The sequence below is a fragment of the Chelonoidis abingdonii genome, chromosome 8, assembly GCF_003597395.2.
Source record: "Chelonoidis abingdonii isolate Lonesome George chromosome 8, CheloAbing_2.0, whole genome shotgun sequence".
Classification (NCBI taxonomy): domain Eukaryota; kingdom Metazoa; phylum Chordata; order Testudines; family Testudinidae; genus Chelonoidis; species Chelonoidis abingdonii.
The window spans coordinates 67,258,685-67,272,066 of NC_133776.1; the positions used below are offsets into that span (position 1 = coordinate 67,258,685).

A 13,382-nucleotide genomic window follows, 5' to 3' on the forward strand; every position below is an offset into this window, starting at 1 on the left:
TCAAATCCTCCTCCAAGTTTATTTCAAATACTGTAAAACACACACACAAAACACAGAATGAAAAATATGGGGGTGGTGCTGGGTGGGAAGAAGGGGGAACCCTTCCCCTGATGGCTGCACCAGGTCAGACAGTGATGAAGTGAAGCTGCTGCCTTGGGTGCCTCCTCCATCCCACAGGTCTGGATCTTCAGGGTTGTTGCCAGGGTCACCAAGGATCTTCTAAACTATGCAAAAATAAGAAGGATATTTGAGGGGAGTACATAAGGCCTGGTGCCCACGCCAGGCCATTCTGGATTCCCAGGAGAAATAACTGAGTGTGTCCTTATAGGCCCTGGCCCAGCCCATGGAAATTTCCCACAGCACAAACGGCAGCTCCTCAAGAAGCAACCCTCCTACATTTCCAAGCCTTGTGAAAGGAGATGTCCCTTCTTTAAAGAGATTTAGCGCAGTGGCTGCAGACGCAGGGTTTTGCTGGGCACCACTGGCCACTGTTGCTGCTCTCTCTAGGACAGCTGAATACAGTCCAGCAATGCACACACGTATCCCACTGCCTGGTCTAGCCCCTGAGCCTTCCATATGACATGCAACACAGGAGCATACTGCCCATGACCTCCCACCCAACAGCTGCAGGAGCACTTTGAGCCTCCCCTCCAGCCACAAGCAGGAGTGAAGCCCATACACTTCCCCAGGCAGGATTAACTGGGGCCCATCCCCTAGTGCTGTAAAGGCCAAACCGAGGCTGGTCTGTCTGAGGAGGCCCAAAGAACCTCAGGGAGAGCGAAAGAGCAGGGGGCTATCTGAGAGTCAGCATATCCAATATGTCAGCAGCAGCTTCACCTGCTACCAGCCTTCATTGGGTGACACTGAGGGGGTGTAACTAGCACCCTGCTTTACAGAGGGGAAACTAAGGCACAGAGCATGATGTGATTGGCCCCAGATCACACAGTGAATCAGAGGCAGTGCGATGCCATGCCCCATCTCTCGCTTACAGGAGTATGTGTGTTTATTGTGGAAGCTGTAAGATGAGGGCTGGGTTAGCTACAGTGCCATAAGGCTGGCCACACTGGAACAGACCAGCCCTAACTCAGTACCTGTCTCACACAGAAATCACTGGAGATGCACCAGAGAGAGGAGTGACCCTCCCTACAACACACATAACTAGGCAACCCTATAATGCAGTGGCTCTTAACCTTTCCAGGCTACTGTACTCCTGGCAAGAGTCTGATTTGTCGTGCATACCCCAAGTTTCACCTCATTTAAAAACTACTTGCTTACAAAATTAGACATTAAAATACAAGTGTCACAGCACACTAGTACTGAATAATTGCTGACTTTCTCATTTTTACCATATAATTACAGATCAATTGGAATATAAATATTGTACTTACATTTCAGTGTGCAGTACAGTATAAACAAGTCATTGAGTGAAATTTTAGTTTGTACTGACTTCGCTAGTGCTTTTTATGTAGCCTGTTGTAAAACTAAACAAATACCTAGATGAGTTGATGTACCCCCTGGAAGATCTCTGGGTACTCCTGGTTGAGAACCACCGCTACAACGCATGGGAGAATGTGTGGCACTTAACCAGGGCAGGCCATAGGGCATCAAATTCAGTGGCAGGGTTAGGCGGTCTTCTCCATTTCACACTGCTCTCCATACTTCCTTCATCCCCTTAGTTCATACAAGCTGTCCCATCACCTTTCTGGCTACAGCCTCGCCCCTCCCTGGCTGCAGTAATGCAGCCTCCACCCCATCTCACCTGTCATGGAGCCCCAGTGGATTTCTGGATCTGCTCCTTTAGGATAAGGATGCTTTGCCTCTGCTCTGGGGGCAACATGGCGATCTGGTCCGCAGTCAGCTGGAGAACCTGCATGATCAGGGCAGCCTGTGGAGAGAGAAGGGAGGATCTGCAATACCATGTGCAAGAACAATTTCCCAAGAGGAAGGGGGCAGCAAAGGGTTACAGAAAAGCCAGTAAAGAGGAAGTTATCCAGAGACCAGGCTGCTGGAGGGAGGGAAGGAGGAAGGCAAAGAGCGGGAGCAATATAAACTCTCATCAACTGAAAGGACCTGGCTCACTGGACACGACTAAAGGAAAAGTTTCAAACCAGCCATCTTGCTGCTGCTTATGAACACTCTCCTGGAAAGCTGCAGGAGCATTAACTCCCCAGGCGGAGTTGGCCCCAGCACAGAAACTACAAGACACTAGAGACTCTTGCTGTGCCAGAGAGAAGCAGCGCTTAGTTCATTCCCACGGCAATGGGGTATCCAGCCTCCGTCCCCTCCCTCTGAGCCTGAGTTGCCCTTTGTTTACTCACCTTCTCATGATCTTGGGGAGTGACCTGGTTCTGCCCAGGGCTAAAGCCTCCTGGCTGGCCAGCTCCTTGTACCACTGCCCCTGGCATGGCTCCTGCTTGTATGCCTGCCCCTGGCATACCACCTCCTTGTATGCCTGCCCCTGGCATGTTGGGAACCTGTGGGCACAAAGAGATGGGATGAGCTGGGCCCCTCTGCTCTTGTAGAACTGTGAATAGTCTGGATTCAGTCACGGAAAGCACAATGCATGCACTAGAACGTAAAGCACGTAAGTTCCTGGCACCATGAAAGATTGATACCTATACGCCCAGATGGAGACTGAAAGTGGAGTGCCAGGAGAAACAAGGAAATAGGCCCCCCAAGTTCAAGAGACCGTAGTCCATGTAAACCTGGCAATAACAGCAGAAGGTTGGAGGAAGGCCGGCCTTGTGGCTAAGAGGCTGGACTGGACTAAGGAGGGTTGGGTTCAGTTCCGAGCTGTGTCACCAACACTCTTGTGATCTTAGGCAAGTCATTTAGGACCAGACTTGAATGTGAGAATGGCCATACTGGGTCAGACCAAAGGTCCATCTAGCCCAGTATTCTGTCTTCTGACTGGCCAATGCCAGGTGCCTCAGAGGGAATGAACAGAACAGGTAATCATCAAGTGATCCATCCCCTGTCCCCCATTCCTAGCTTCTGACAAACAGAGGCTAGTGACACCATCCCTGCCCATCCTGGCTAATAGCCATTGAAGGACCTATCCTCCATGAATATATCCAGCACTTTTTTGAACCCTGTTATAGTCTTGGCCTTCACAACATCTTCTGGCAAGGAGTTCCACAGGTTGACTTTGCCTTGTGTGAAAAAATACTTCTTTTCATTAGTTTTAAACCTGCCTATTAATTTCATTTCGTGACCCCAGTTCTTGTGTTATGAGGAGTAAATAACATTTCCTTGGTTACTTTCTCTACACCAGTCATGATTTGTAGACCTCTATCATATCCCCCTTAGTTGTCTCTTTTCCTAGCTGAAAAGTCCCAGTCTTATTAATCTCTCGTCATACAGCAGCCATTCCATGTCCCTAAACATTTTTGTTGCCCTTTTCTGAACATTTTCCAATTCCAATATATCTTTTTTGAGATGGGGCGACCACATCTCCACGTTGTATTCAAGATGTGGGTGTATCATGCATTTATAAAGAGGCAATATGATATTTTCTGTCTTTTTATCTATCCCTTTCTTAATGGCTCCCAACACTCTGTTTGCTTTTTTGACAGATGCTGCACATTGAGTGGATATTTTCAGAGAACTATCCATGACTCCAAGATCTCTTTCTTGAGTGGTAAGAGCTAATTTAGACCCCATCATTTTATATGTATAGTTGGGATTATGTTTTCCAATGTGCATTACTTTGCATTTATCAATATTAAATTTCATTTGCCATTTTGTTGACAAGTCGCTCAGTTTTGAGAGATCCTTTTGTAGCTCTTCACAGTCTGCATAAGAATTAATTATCCTGAATAGTTTTGTATCTTCTGCAAATTTTGCCACCTCACTGTTTACCCCTTTTCCCGGATCATTTATGAAGAAGTTGAATAGGACTGTTCCCAGTACAGACTCCTGAGGGACACCGCTATTTACCTCTCTCCATTCTGAAAACGGACCATTTATTCCAACCCTTTCTTTCCTATCTTTTAACCAGTTACCAATCCAGAAGAGGACCTTTCCTCTTATCCCATGACAGCTTACTTTGCTTAAAAGCCTTTGGTGAGGGACTTGTCAAAAGGCTTTCTGAAAATCTAAGTACACTATATCCACTGGATCCCCCTTGTCCACATGCTTGTTGGTCCCCTCAAAGAATTCTAGTAGATTGGTGAGGCGTGATTTCCCTTTACAAAAGCCATGTTGACTCTTCCCCAATACATTATGTTCATCTATATGTCTGACAATTTTGTTCTTTACTATAGTTTCAACCAGTTTGTCCAGTACAGAAATCAAGCTTACTGACCTGTAATTACCTGGGTCACTTCTGGAGCCCTTTTTAAAAATTGGTGTCACATTAGCTATCCTACAGTCAATTGGTACAGAAGCTGATTTAAATGATAGATTACAAACTACAGTTAGTAGTTTTGCAATTTCACATTTGAGTTCCTTCAGATTACTGTTTAGTTTATCAATTTGTTCCAAAAGCTCCTCAAAAGACACCTCAATCTGGGACAGTTCCTCAGATTTGTTACCTAAAAAGAATGACTCAGGTTTGGGAATCTCTCTCACATCCTCAGCCTTGAAAACCTAAGCAAAAAATGAATTTTGTTTCTCCGCAATGGCCTTATCATCCTTGAGTGCTCCTTTAGCATCTCGATTGTCCAGTGGCGCCACTGGTTGTTAAGTTCCTGCTTCTGATGTACTTAAAAAATGTTTTGCTATTACTTTTTGAGGTTTTGGCTAGCTGTCCTTCAAATTCTTTTTTGGCCTTCTTAATTATATTTTTACACTTCATTTGTCAGAATTTATGCTCCTTTCTATTTTCCTCACCAGGATTTAAATTCCACTTTTTAAAGAATGCCTTTTTGCCTCTCACACTTCTTTGTTTAGCCACGGTGGCATTTTTTTGGTTCTCTGTTTTTTTACTTTAGGGTACACATTTAAGCTGAGCCTCTATCATGGAGTCTTTAAAAAGTTTCCATGCAGCTTGCAGGGATTTCTGAAATGAAATGCTACAGTGTTGGGCTGCTGTAGATGTTAAATTTAATTATATTATGGTCACTGTTACCAAACGGTCCAGCTATAGTCACCCCTTGGACCAGATCCTCTGCTCCACTTAGGACTAAATCAATAATTGCCTCTCCTCTTGTGGGTTCAAAGAGTAGCTGCTCCAAGAAACAGTCACTTAAACTGTCAGGAAACATTATCTCTGCATCCCATTCTGAGGTGACATGTACTCAGTCAATATGGAGATAGTTGAAATCCCTCACATTGTTGTTATTGAGTTTTTTATTTTTATAGCCTCTCTAATCTCCCTGAGCATTTCAGTCACTATCACCATCCTGGCCAGGTGGCTGGTAATATATCCCTACTGCTATATTCTCATGATTAGAGCATGGAATTACTATTGTGGAAGTGGAGAAAGGGATAAAGGGAATTTGAACATGGAGATCTTAGTTGGTCTCTAGGAATAGAGCAAGAGTCAGGCTAACAAAGTCAGGCAGACACTGAGACTAATAACAGGAGACTTGAAGGCAGGGCCTAGGCGAATAGAAAACGAGAAAGCGAATGGGAACAGACAGCAAGAGACTGTTCTGAGCTTGTGTTAGATAAGAATGGAATGTAGACTGTAGCAGAAATTAATGAGAAAAGCGAGATATCAAGAAGAAGTATGTATAACAAAATGCAGTTGTTGCTCATTATTATATGTAACAAAAAGGTATAAAAGCTTCCTCTACTTGTTTATGTATCAGAGACCTGCCTGGACAGGGTGAATCCCTGCCAGTGTGGTCTCTCTCCTCTTTGCAATTGCTTGAGAATAAAGACTGTCTCTGACTTGCTGTACCCAACCCAAGCATGAAGGCCTGTTTTCTTCCACAGTTTGGTGCTGTGACTCGGGGGGAAAAATAAAAAATTGTGGAAGAAAACAGGTCTCCACGCTTGGGTTGGGTACAGCAATTCACAGCACTATCCATTGAGATTCTATGGTACAGTTTGGGTCATTTAAGATTTTTACTTCATTTGATTCTACGCTTTCTTTCATCTATAGTGCCACTCCCCCACCAGCACGAGCTACTCCAGGGGTGAGCAAACTATGGTGGGCGGGCCGGATCCAGCCCCTCAGGGCTTTGGATCCCGCCTGTGGGATTGCCACCCCCATGGCGCTGCAGGCCTCGCACCGATCCCAGAAGCGGACAACATCACATCCCTGCAGCCCCTGGGGAAGAAGGGGCAGATGGCTCCGTGCACTGCCCTTGCCTATAGGTACCTCCCCTGAAGCTCCTGTTGGCTGGGAATGGGGAACCGCAGCCAATGAGAGCTTCGGGGCAGGTACCCACAGGCAAGGGCAGCGCATGGAGCCCTCTGCTCCCCCTCCCCCAGGGGCTATAGGGACATGGTGATGGCCGCTTCCTGGAGTGGCGCAAGGCCAGGGCTGGGGCCAGGGCAGGCAGGCAGGCAGGGAGCATGCCCTGGCCCCGCTGCGCACCACTGCCACCCCGGAGTCGCTCCAGGTAAGTGGCACCGGGCAGGAGGCCCCACCCCGAACCCCTCCTGTACCCTACATCCTAACCCCCTGCCCTGAGCCCTCTGCTGCACCCCAATCCCCTCCTGCACTCCAACCCCCTTCCGTGAGCTCCCTTATACACCCCGCACCCCTCCTCAACTCAAATCCCTTGCCATGAGCCCTTTCCAGCACATCGCACCTCCTCCCATATCCTGCACTCCCTCCCGCACCCAATCCCCTGCCCTAGCCCTACATGCATAGCCCTGCATGCAATTTTCCCACCCTGATGTAGCCCTTGGGCCAAAAAGTTTGCCCACCCCTGACCTATTCTGTCCTTCCAATATATTTTGTACCCTGGTATTATTGTGTCCCATTGATTATCGTCATTCCAAGTTTCCGTGATGCCTATTATATCAATATCCTCATTTAATATGAGGCACTCTAGTTCCCCCATATTATTATGACTTTTATCATTTGTATATAAGCACTTTAAAAACTTGTCACTTTTTAGATTTTTAACTTGTACAGGTCTTTAGGCACCTAACTCCCACTGAAATCAACAGGACCTAAACACCTCTAAAAATCTGGCCATTAGTCTCCCTGTGCCTCAATTCTCTTCATGGAATAGGACTGCATTCCCCGACCTCACAGCGGGGATTTGAGGAGAAATCTGTCAACAAGTGTGAGGCATTCGCTATTGCCTGAAGAGTGCAGGCGAGCTGGCCTGCTCCCCAGAGGTGCTGCTCCCTGCAGAAACGCCCTGGCTCAGTACCTGGCTCCCTCAAGCTAGCAGAGCTGGAGGCATGGCAGGGGCAGAGCAAGAAGAGCAGAAGGGAAAACATGCCTCCACTCAGTGCACCATGGTTAGGCCTGGCAGAGGAGAGGGCAAGTCACAGGAAGAGGCCGAGGGGCAAAAGTGGCCTGGAGGTCCCTACGCTTTTTCCAAACCTCACTTATATATATTGCGAGTTCCACACATGAGGGGTCAGGAGAACGATGCAAGTTGGCACGTGTGTTATAGCTCGGACAAGAGCCAGCAGCCCCAGGTCCCTGCAGCCCACATTGTAATACCCTGGTGCTAGCTAGCAGGGGATGCCCTGCCTAGGATTCTTTGGGAGGGGGAATGCTATCAATTCCTTGGGGTTTGCTGGTAGGCCTGGTTAGTCGGTTAGCATTACAAGTGGGATGCAGGCTGTTAAAGAATTGACATTACCTAAAAACCTGCCACTAAGTGCTTGTTGTTATCTATCAGATTAAGACTAAAACAGAAGACGCTGTGTGTACCTGTCTAGGTCCCTGAGGGCCACTTGCTCCCAAGTTAAGTGGCCCAGGTCCTTGAATTCCACCAGGCATTGGGCCCCTTGGGTTGGGGCCAGGACCCCTGGGCTCCATCCCTCTGGGCTCCATTCCTCTGGCATCCATGCCTCTGGGCTCCATCCCTCTGGGTTCCATCCCTCTGGGCTCCATGCCCCTAGGCTCCATGCCCCTAGGCTCCATCCCTCTTGGCTCCATGCCCCTGGGCTCCATCCCTCTGGGCTCCATGCCCCTGGGCTCCATCCCTCTGGGCTCCATGCCCCTGGGCTCCATCCCTCTGGGCTCCATGCCCCTGGGCTCCATCCCTCTGGGCTCCATGCCCCTGGGCTCCATCCCTCTGGGCTCCATGCCCCTGGGATCTCTTCCACCTGCAGAGAAAAAACAAGCCATAAGCAAACCACTGGAAGAGAATTCTGTGTGGGAGAACGTTGGGGACACAGACCCACATTTGAAAGTTAAGCCTCCTTTGGTTTAATGACTGGCAGAAAACCAAGACGGGTCAGGGACGATGTGTGAACGGCACTTGCTTTTGGAAAATGACAAATTTGAACTTCTTCTCCCCTTTCCCTGTGTAACTACACCTCCCCCCGCCCCCCAGTGCCTCCCTCCAACCATGTATAACTTTCTCTGCATCTCACTTCACTGCTGAAATGTCCCACCTTCCCATTTTCCTCACATCCCTGGGTCCTCTCTTGGTCATTTCACATTTCATTTACGGCCACTCTCTCACCTCGAGCATCCATCAAAGGCCCTCTAGGTTCTCCCATCAGTGGCCTGGGTTCTCCCATTGGTCCTCCCCTCATTTCATGTGGGGGTGGGCCACGATTGTCATGGCCGGGCATATGGTGCATGGGTGGACCCTGGTGGGGTGGCCCAAGGTAACCTCTGTAGAGAGAGAGAAAGAAGGAAAACAGAGCAGAAGGAGAAAGGTGAGTGTGAGAATCAGACACAAGCTTGGCACCGAGCAGGTACAGTATTTTGACCAAAGCACATAGCCGGTAGCACAGAAAGTGGGGGAGTTTGGCACATAGGGATGGATGCTAATGTTTCCACCTTGCCTAGTCAGTCTGAGTGGCCACAAACACCATCCTCCCTTCCTGCTGCACACCTATGTGTACCTGGATCGCCAGCAAACATCACGCTGAGCAGCCAGCATGGGACCCAGCAGTTCACTGGGCAGGCAGTGCCACTTAACCAACACTCCGACCACAAGAGGCGGGGATTCAGAGCCTCAAAGGCTCAGATTGGTACCGATTCATCCTCTGGCCCACTCACCTGGGCTCCACTTCTCCAGTGACTGAAAGCAGGGTCCCTCCACGTGGGTCATTTGGGGCATCTCCCAGAAGGCCCCGGGGTGGTGGGCCACTAGCAGGTAATGGTCCACGCTGCATAGGGGCCCTTGGGTCCGGCATGGGCACTGCCAGGGAGGCAAGCAAGGGAAATTACTGAGGTCAAGTATTTGCAAGAACAATCACACCAAAGTCCTCCTGTGAGAGAGCACCACTCCTGTCGCCCTTGGCAGTGAGATGCAACCGAATCCCATCCCCAGTGCTCCCTGTAGCTCACAGACACACACTGGCTTTGGACAAAGGCAACACTGCTGTCCATGATGTGGCTGGAAGTGATGCACAGCAAACAGGAAGGAAATCTTCCCACAGACAACACTGCAGCTCACAGAAGCGGGTGCCTTCGGTGCTAAGTTCAGACCTTCCTGTCCCCCACAGCGGCTGCTGTGGCTTGCTGACAAGAAGTCGAGAACCAAGATCGCAATAACTACCAACAAATCTGGTCACATCCAGCGTGAGTCACAAGGTCAGCTGTGAGCCTAGACAGTCCAGATCAAATCCAGTAACCCCACATCCATGAGGTCCAAAAGCCGAGCATGAGCCTCGATGGCCTCCTCTCTCCCGTCTGTTTCCGCATGTACTGGGTTAATCTCCTACCCCTCTATGCAGAACCCTCGGCCCTGCCTTTGACGAGTGCTCACTTCCACACTGGGCAGACTACATAGAGCGGTCCCACAGCCCCAAGCGAAGAGAACCCTAGTGCTGAACTCCAGGCTTTTTCCATGCATTCCACACTAAGCCCCGTGACAAAGGGAGCTGGTAGCTGTCATGGATACCTTGAACTCGCTCAATAGATGCAGGCCTGGCAGGTCCCACGGGCGAGAGCTGCAGGTTTCCTGGGTGAGCAGCAGGAAAAGAGGGAAAAGAGCAGACACATAAATAGCACACGCACACACGCACACACAGACCCAAGGATAGGCCTGCCTACACCACAGACCCACTAGTGCTGCACACTCTTTTTCCTCCGCGGAGTGAGCTCATAGATTCATAGACCTAAGGTCAGAAGAGACCATTATGATCTTCTAGTCTGACCTCCTGCACAATGCAGGCCACAGAATCTCACCCACCCACTCCTGTAACAAACCCCTAACCTATAAGGCAGGCTCCCACATAAGACTGCATATTTTGAAGAGATGCTGCCAATTTTACAGGACTGGCTTTGTCAGATCTTCCCAATAATGCCACTGGATGGAAACCATTGAATGTCAGTCCTGTGAGGAGGATGGTTTCTTCTACATGGCTTGAAAAACCCACTCACCTAGACACTATTTTCTCTGGTCACTATGGCGGAGGGAACAGGGACCTACATCATCAAGTTCTGTTGCATTTTTACTTTCTTTAAAATATATTAAATGTGTAGCCCTTACAGTTTCAGAATAACCTCCTGCAAGTGGGAGGCAGCATGAGGTGGTCAGGCTGTGCTTGAGTGTGCAGGAGACAGCTCCACTGCCTCTGCTCAGAGCTTCCCCAAGCAGACACAGAAATTAACAAATGTCTGGTTCAGTTTCACCGCTGCTATTCAAAGCCCTGCAAACAGCAGGGAAGCTGCTAAGAATTATTTCATGTGGCTGCTTCTTGGCAAAGCTCTGGCAGCAGTGGGGAGGCACTGGGGCTGTTCATGGGGGTGAAGGACCCAAAGGTGAAATCACAACAAGCCTCTCTCAGATTCCGCTGCTTTTAAGGTATGTAAAAATATGGGATTCCAGAAGGAATTTGCCATGTTCTGCTAGAAGGCTGAGGGAGGATATTCACTCCCCCCATGTCCCACAATATGAAAGAACAGGGATCCCCTTGTTGTGATAAAATGGACAATGAGAGTCCCAACTTTAACTGTCTAATTGCATTAAATCTCATTCCAAGACACTGGTGTACAGCCTTCCACATAGGGAGGGAGGACTAAGCAAAACATCTCCACAGAAACACACTCTGCTTTGATCATCACTCCACACACATCACTATTCTGTGCAAAAGAAAAGCTACTGCTCCCTCTCCTGGACAAGCAAAAGAAAGCACAGGAGACTCAACAGTAGCAACTAGCAGGCAACAGGCTGGCTCGCCCACACCTGGACATGCAAAGTACCAGAAAGCGAGTTACTGGAGAAGGCATTGCTCTCCCTGCTCACTATACACACACTCAGACAGAAGGACAGGTGCACACAGACTCACAGACAGGCTGGAAAAACTTTTATACATTCAGTTAGCTTGGGGGGGGATTCCCTGCTCCGTCAACAACTCTGCCATGTGGCGTTGAACATCTCAACGTCCTGGCCTGGAAGCAGGGATCCCTATGACACATTGCATCAAACATGGATTAACTGACATCTGGTTTACCTTGTCCACGTTCCAAGGGCACTGGTCCACCTCCTGGCATCCCGACCTGAGGCTGCATTCCACCTGGGAGGGAAGAGCAGAGCACTCACAACTCCTCTCTCTGGTTCTCTCTCCCCACAGCCCTCACTATTCTGCTCCTATAAAGATGCCCTACCCTGCCACTGACAGACAGATTTCCACCTGGCCTAACAGGCCATAGAGATGGAGTGAGCCCCTCCAGTTGGATGACCCAAGAGTTACTCCCTAGGCTTCAAATCTTCTGCATGTGCAACTGCGTCTCTTAAAAGCCTGCAATGTCCCCACACTCATGGGGCATGTTGTCCTTGCAGAAGCTTTGGGCAACTTTTACAGTTTGCAGTTCGTAGTTCAAACATGCTCACAGAGCTCACCTCCAGGAGCCAAGGGGCCAGGACCTGGGCCGGCTACGGAGGCTGGCATCTGACCTGGGGCTGGCACTCCACCCTGCATAGGAGGCTGCATCAGAGGAGGAGCTCCATTTACATGAATGCCACCCTGTAGAGGGAAGAAATCACATTGAGAGCCCCTTCTCACCAACAGACATGAACATCGTCCAGTGTGCTAGGGTTGCAGGCGGAGAACTCCCCCTTAGCAACACACACACACAACGCTTCCCCACACACCAGGGTTTCACACTGAGAAGCCTTCTCAACAACACATACTGAGACTTCACACCCTTAACTTCCATCTCAATAATGTGGGTTGAACAAACAGATTCTTACTATGGGCTGTGGCTGGGACGATGGGGGATTCTGCTGGTTCATCTGTGCATTAGGACCTGGACCAGGCCCGGGTCCAGGCCCAGGCCCGGGCCCTGGAACTGGCTGTGGGTTGCCTGGAATCAGAGGTGGAACGCTGGTCTGACGATGCAGAATTTTCTAAGGGCAGAAGATGGAGGAGAAAGAAGTTGTGCATGCACCAACTAGACATGGATTCCTGGAATCTACCCACAGCCCTATCTCTCCAGACAAGTGTCCCCGTTGATCCTAGACCGAGGGGCGGGATCATACATACCAGAGCGATCTCTGGATCGACGATCCTCATCACCACTTGGGCCTGGAGCAGGGCATATGCCAGCTGAGGGTTCTGGAGCAGCATGTTCCGTGCCTCCTGAGGGCTGTTCTGCACACACAACTAAAGAGCAACACACAGATCAGACCTCTCAATGAGGCTCGCTGCTGCTGTGCAGTATTAAGCCCTTCACTGATAACTGTTGCTGCAACCCCTGGGGACAGTGATGTTTCTTGAATTGCAGGTATGGCAATATCTCAAAGGGCAGGAGCATTTTGCTTCATTTGTCTGGTAAGTTACATGGTGCTGGCATCGTTAATAAAACAACCAATAATGCATCTGAGTGACTCATGCTGTGGACTGTCTGAAACACAAGGACAGTTAATAACGAAATCACGCTCAGGCTGCTCATAAAAATGTGCCTGATCCGCATCCTCTTCTCCATGATCATCTCCTCTTCTCCAATGTCCACAGTATTAGCCAAACTAAGGAGTGCTAACACGGAAGTAGGACACTTGACAGCCCAGCTCTCCACAACAGCAAGTCCAGCTGTTAGACCAGCTCACGTCCTTGTCTAACCTGCTTATATTCCTCATGACAGCACCCCAGATACTAAGGGCATGTCTACACTATGGGATTATTCTGATTTTACAGAAATCGATTTTTGGAAACAGATTGTATAAAGTCGAGGCCACACTAAGCACATTAATTCGGTGGTGTGCATCCATGTACCGAGGCTAGCGTCAACTTCCGGAGCATTGCACTGTGGGTAGCTATCCCATAGTTCCCCCAGTCTCCCCCGCCCATTGGAATTCTGGGTTGAGATCCCAGTGCCTGATGGGGCCAAAAATTTG

General features: G+C 49.3%; 1 protein-coding gene across 5 annotated transcripts in view; it reads right to left on the reverse strand.

Moving 5' to 3' along the window:
* Positions 1 to 13,382, reverse strand: part of CSTF2 (cleavage stimulation factor subunit 2) — a 20,980-nt gene continuing 7,598 nt past the window's right edge. For 2 of the 5 annotated variants that reach the window (XM_032772128.1, XM_032772130.2), the window contains exons 5-14: positions 12,532 to 12,651; positions 12,240 to 12,395; positions 11,889 to 12,012; positions 11,500 to 11,562; positions 9,098 to 9,239; positions 8,553 to 8,707; positions 7,793 to 8,190; positions 2,319 to 2,474; positions 1,760 to 1,885; positions 1 to 219 (exon numbers count right to left, since the gene is read on the reverse strand). In XM_032772128.1, coding sequence (XP_032628019.1) covers positions 1,763 to 1,885; positions 2,319 to 2,474; positions 7,793 to 8,190; positions 8,553 to 8,707; positions 9,098 to 9,239; positions 11,500 to 11,562; positions 11,889 to 12,012; positions 12,240 to 12,395; positions 12,532 to 12,651 — 1,437 coding nt within the window. In that variant the 3' untranslated portion in view covers positions 1 to 219; positions 1,760 to 1,762. Of the gene's footprint in view, positions 225 to 1,759; positions 1,886 to 2,318; positions 2,475 to 7,792; positions 8,191 to 8,552; positions 8,708 to 9,097; positions 9,240 to 9,944; positions 10,005 to 11,499; positions 11,563 to 11,888; positions 12,013 to 12,239; positions 12,396 to 12,531; positions 12,652 to 13,382 lie in introns of all 5 variants that reach the window. The other 3 variants (XM_075068731.1, XM_032772125.1, XM_032772129.2) reach the window with 3 other exon arrangements.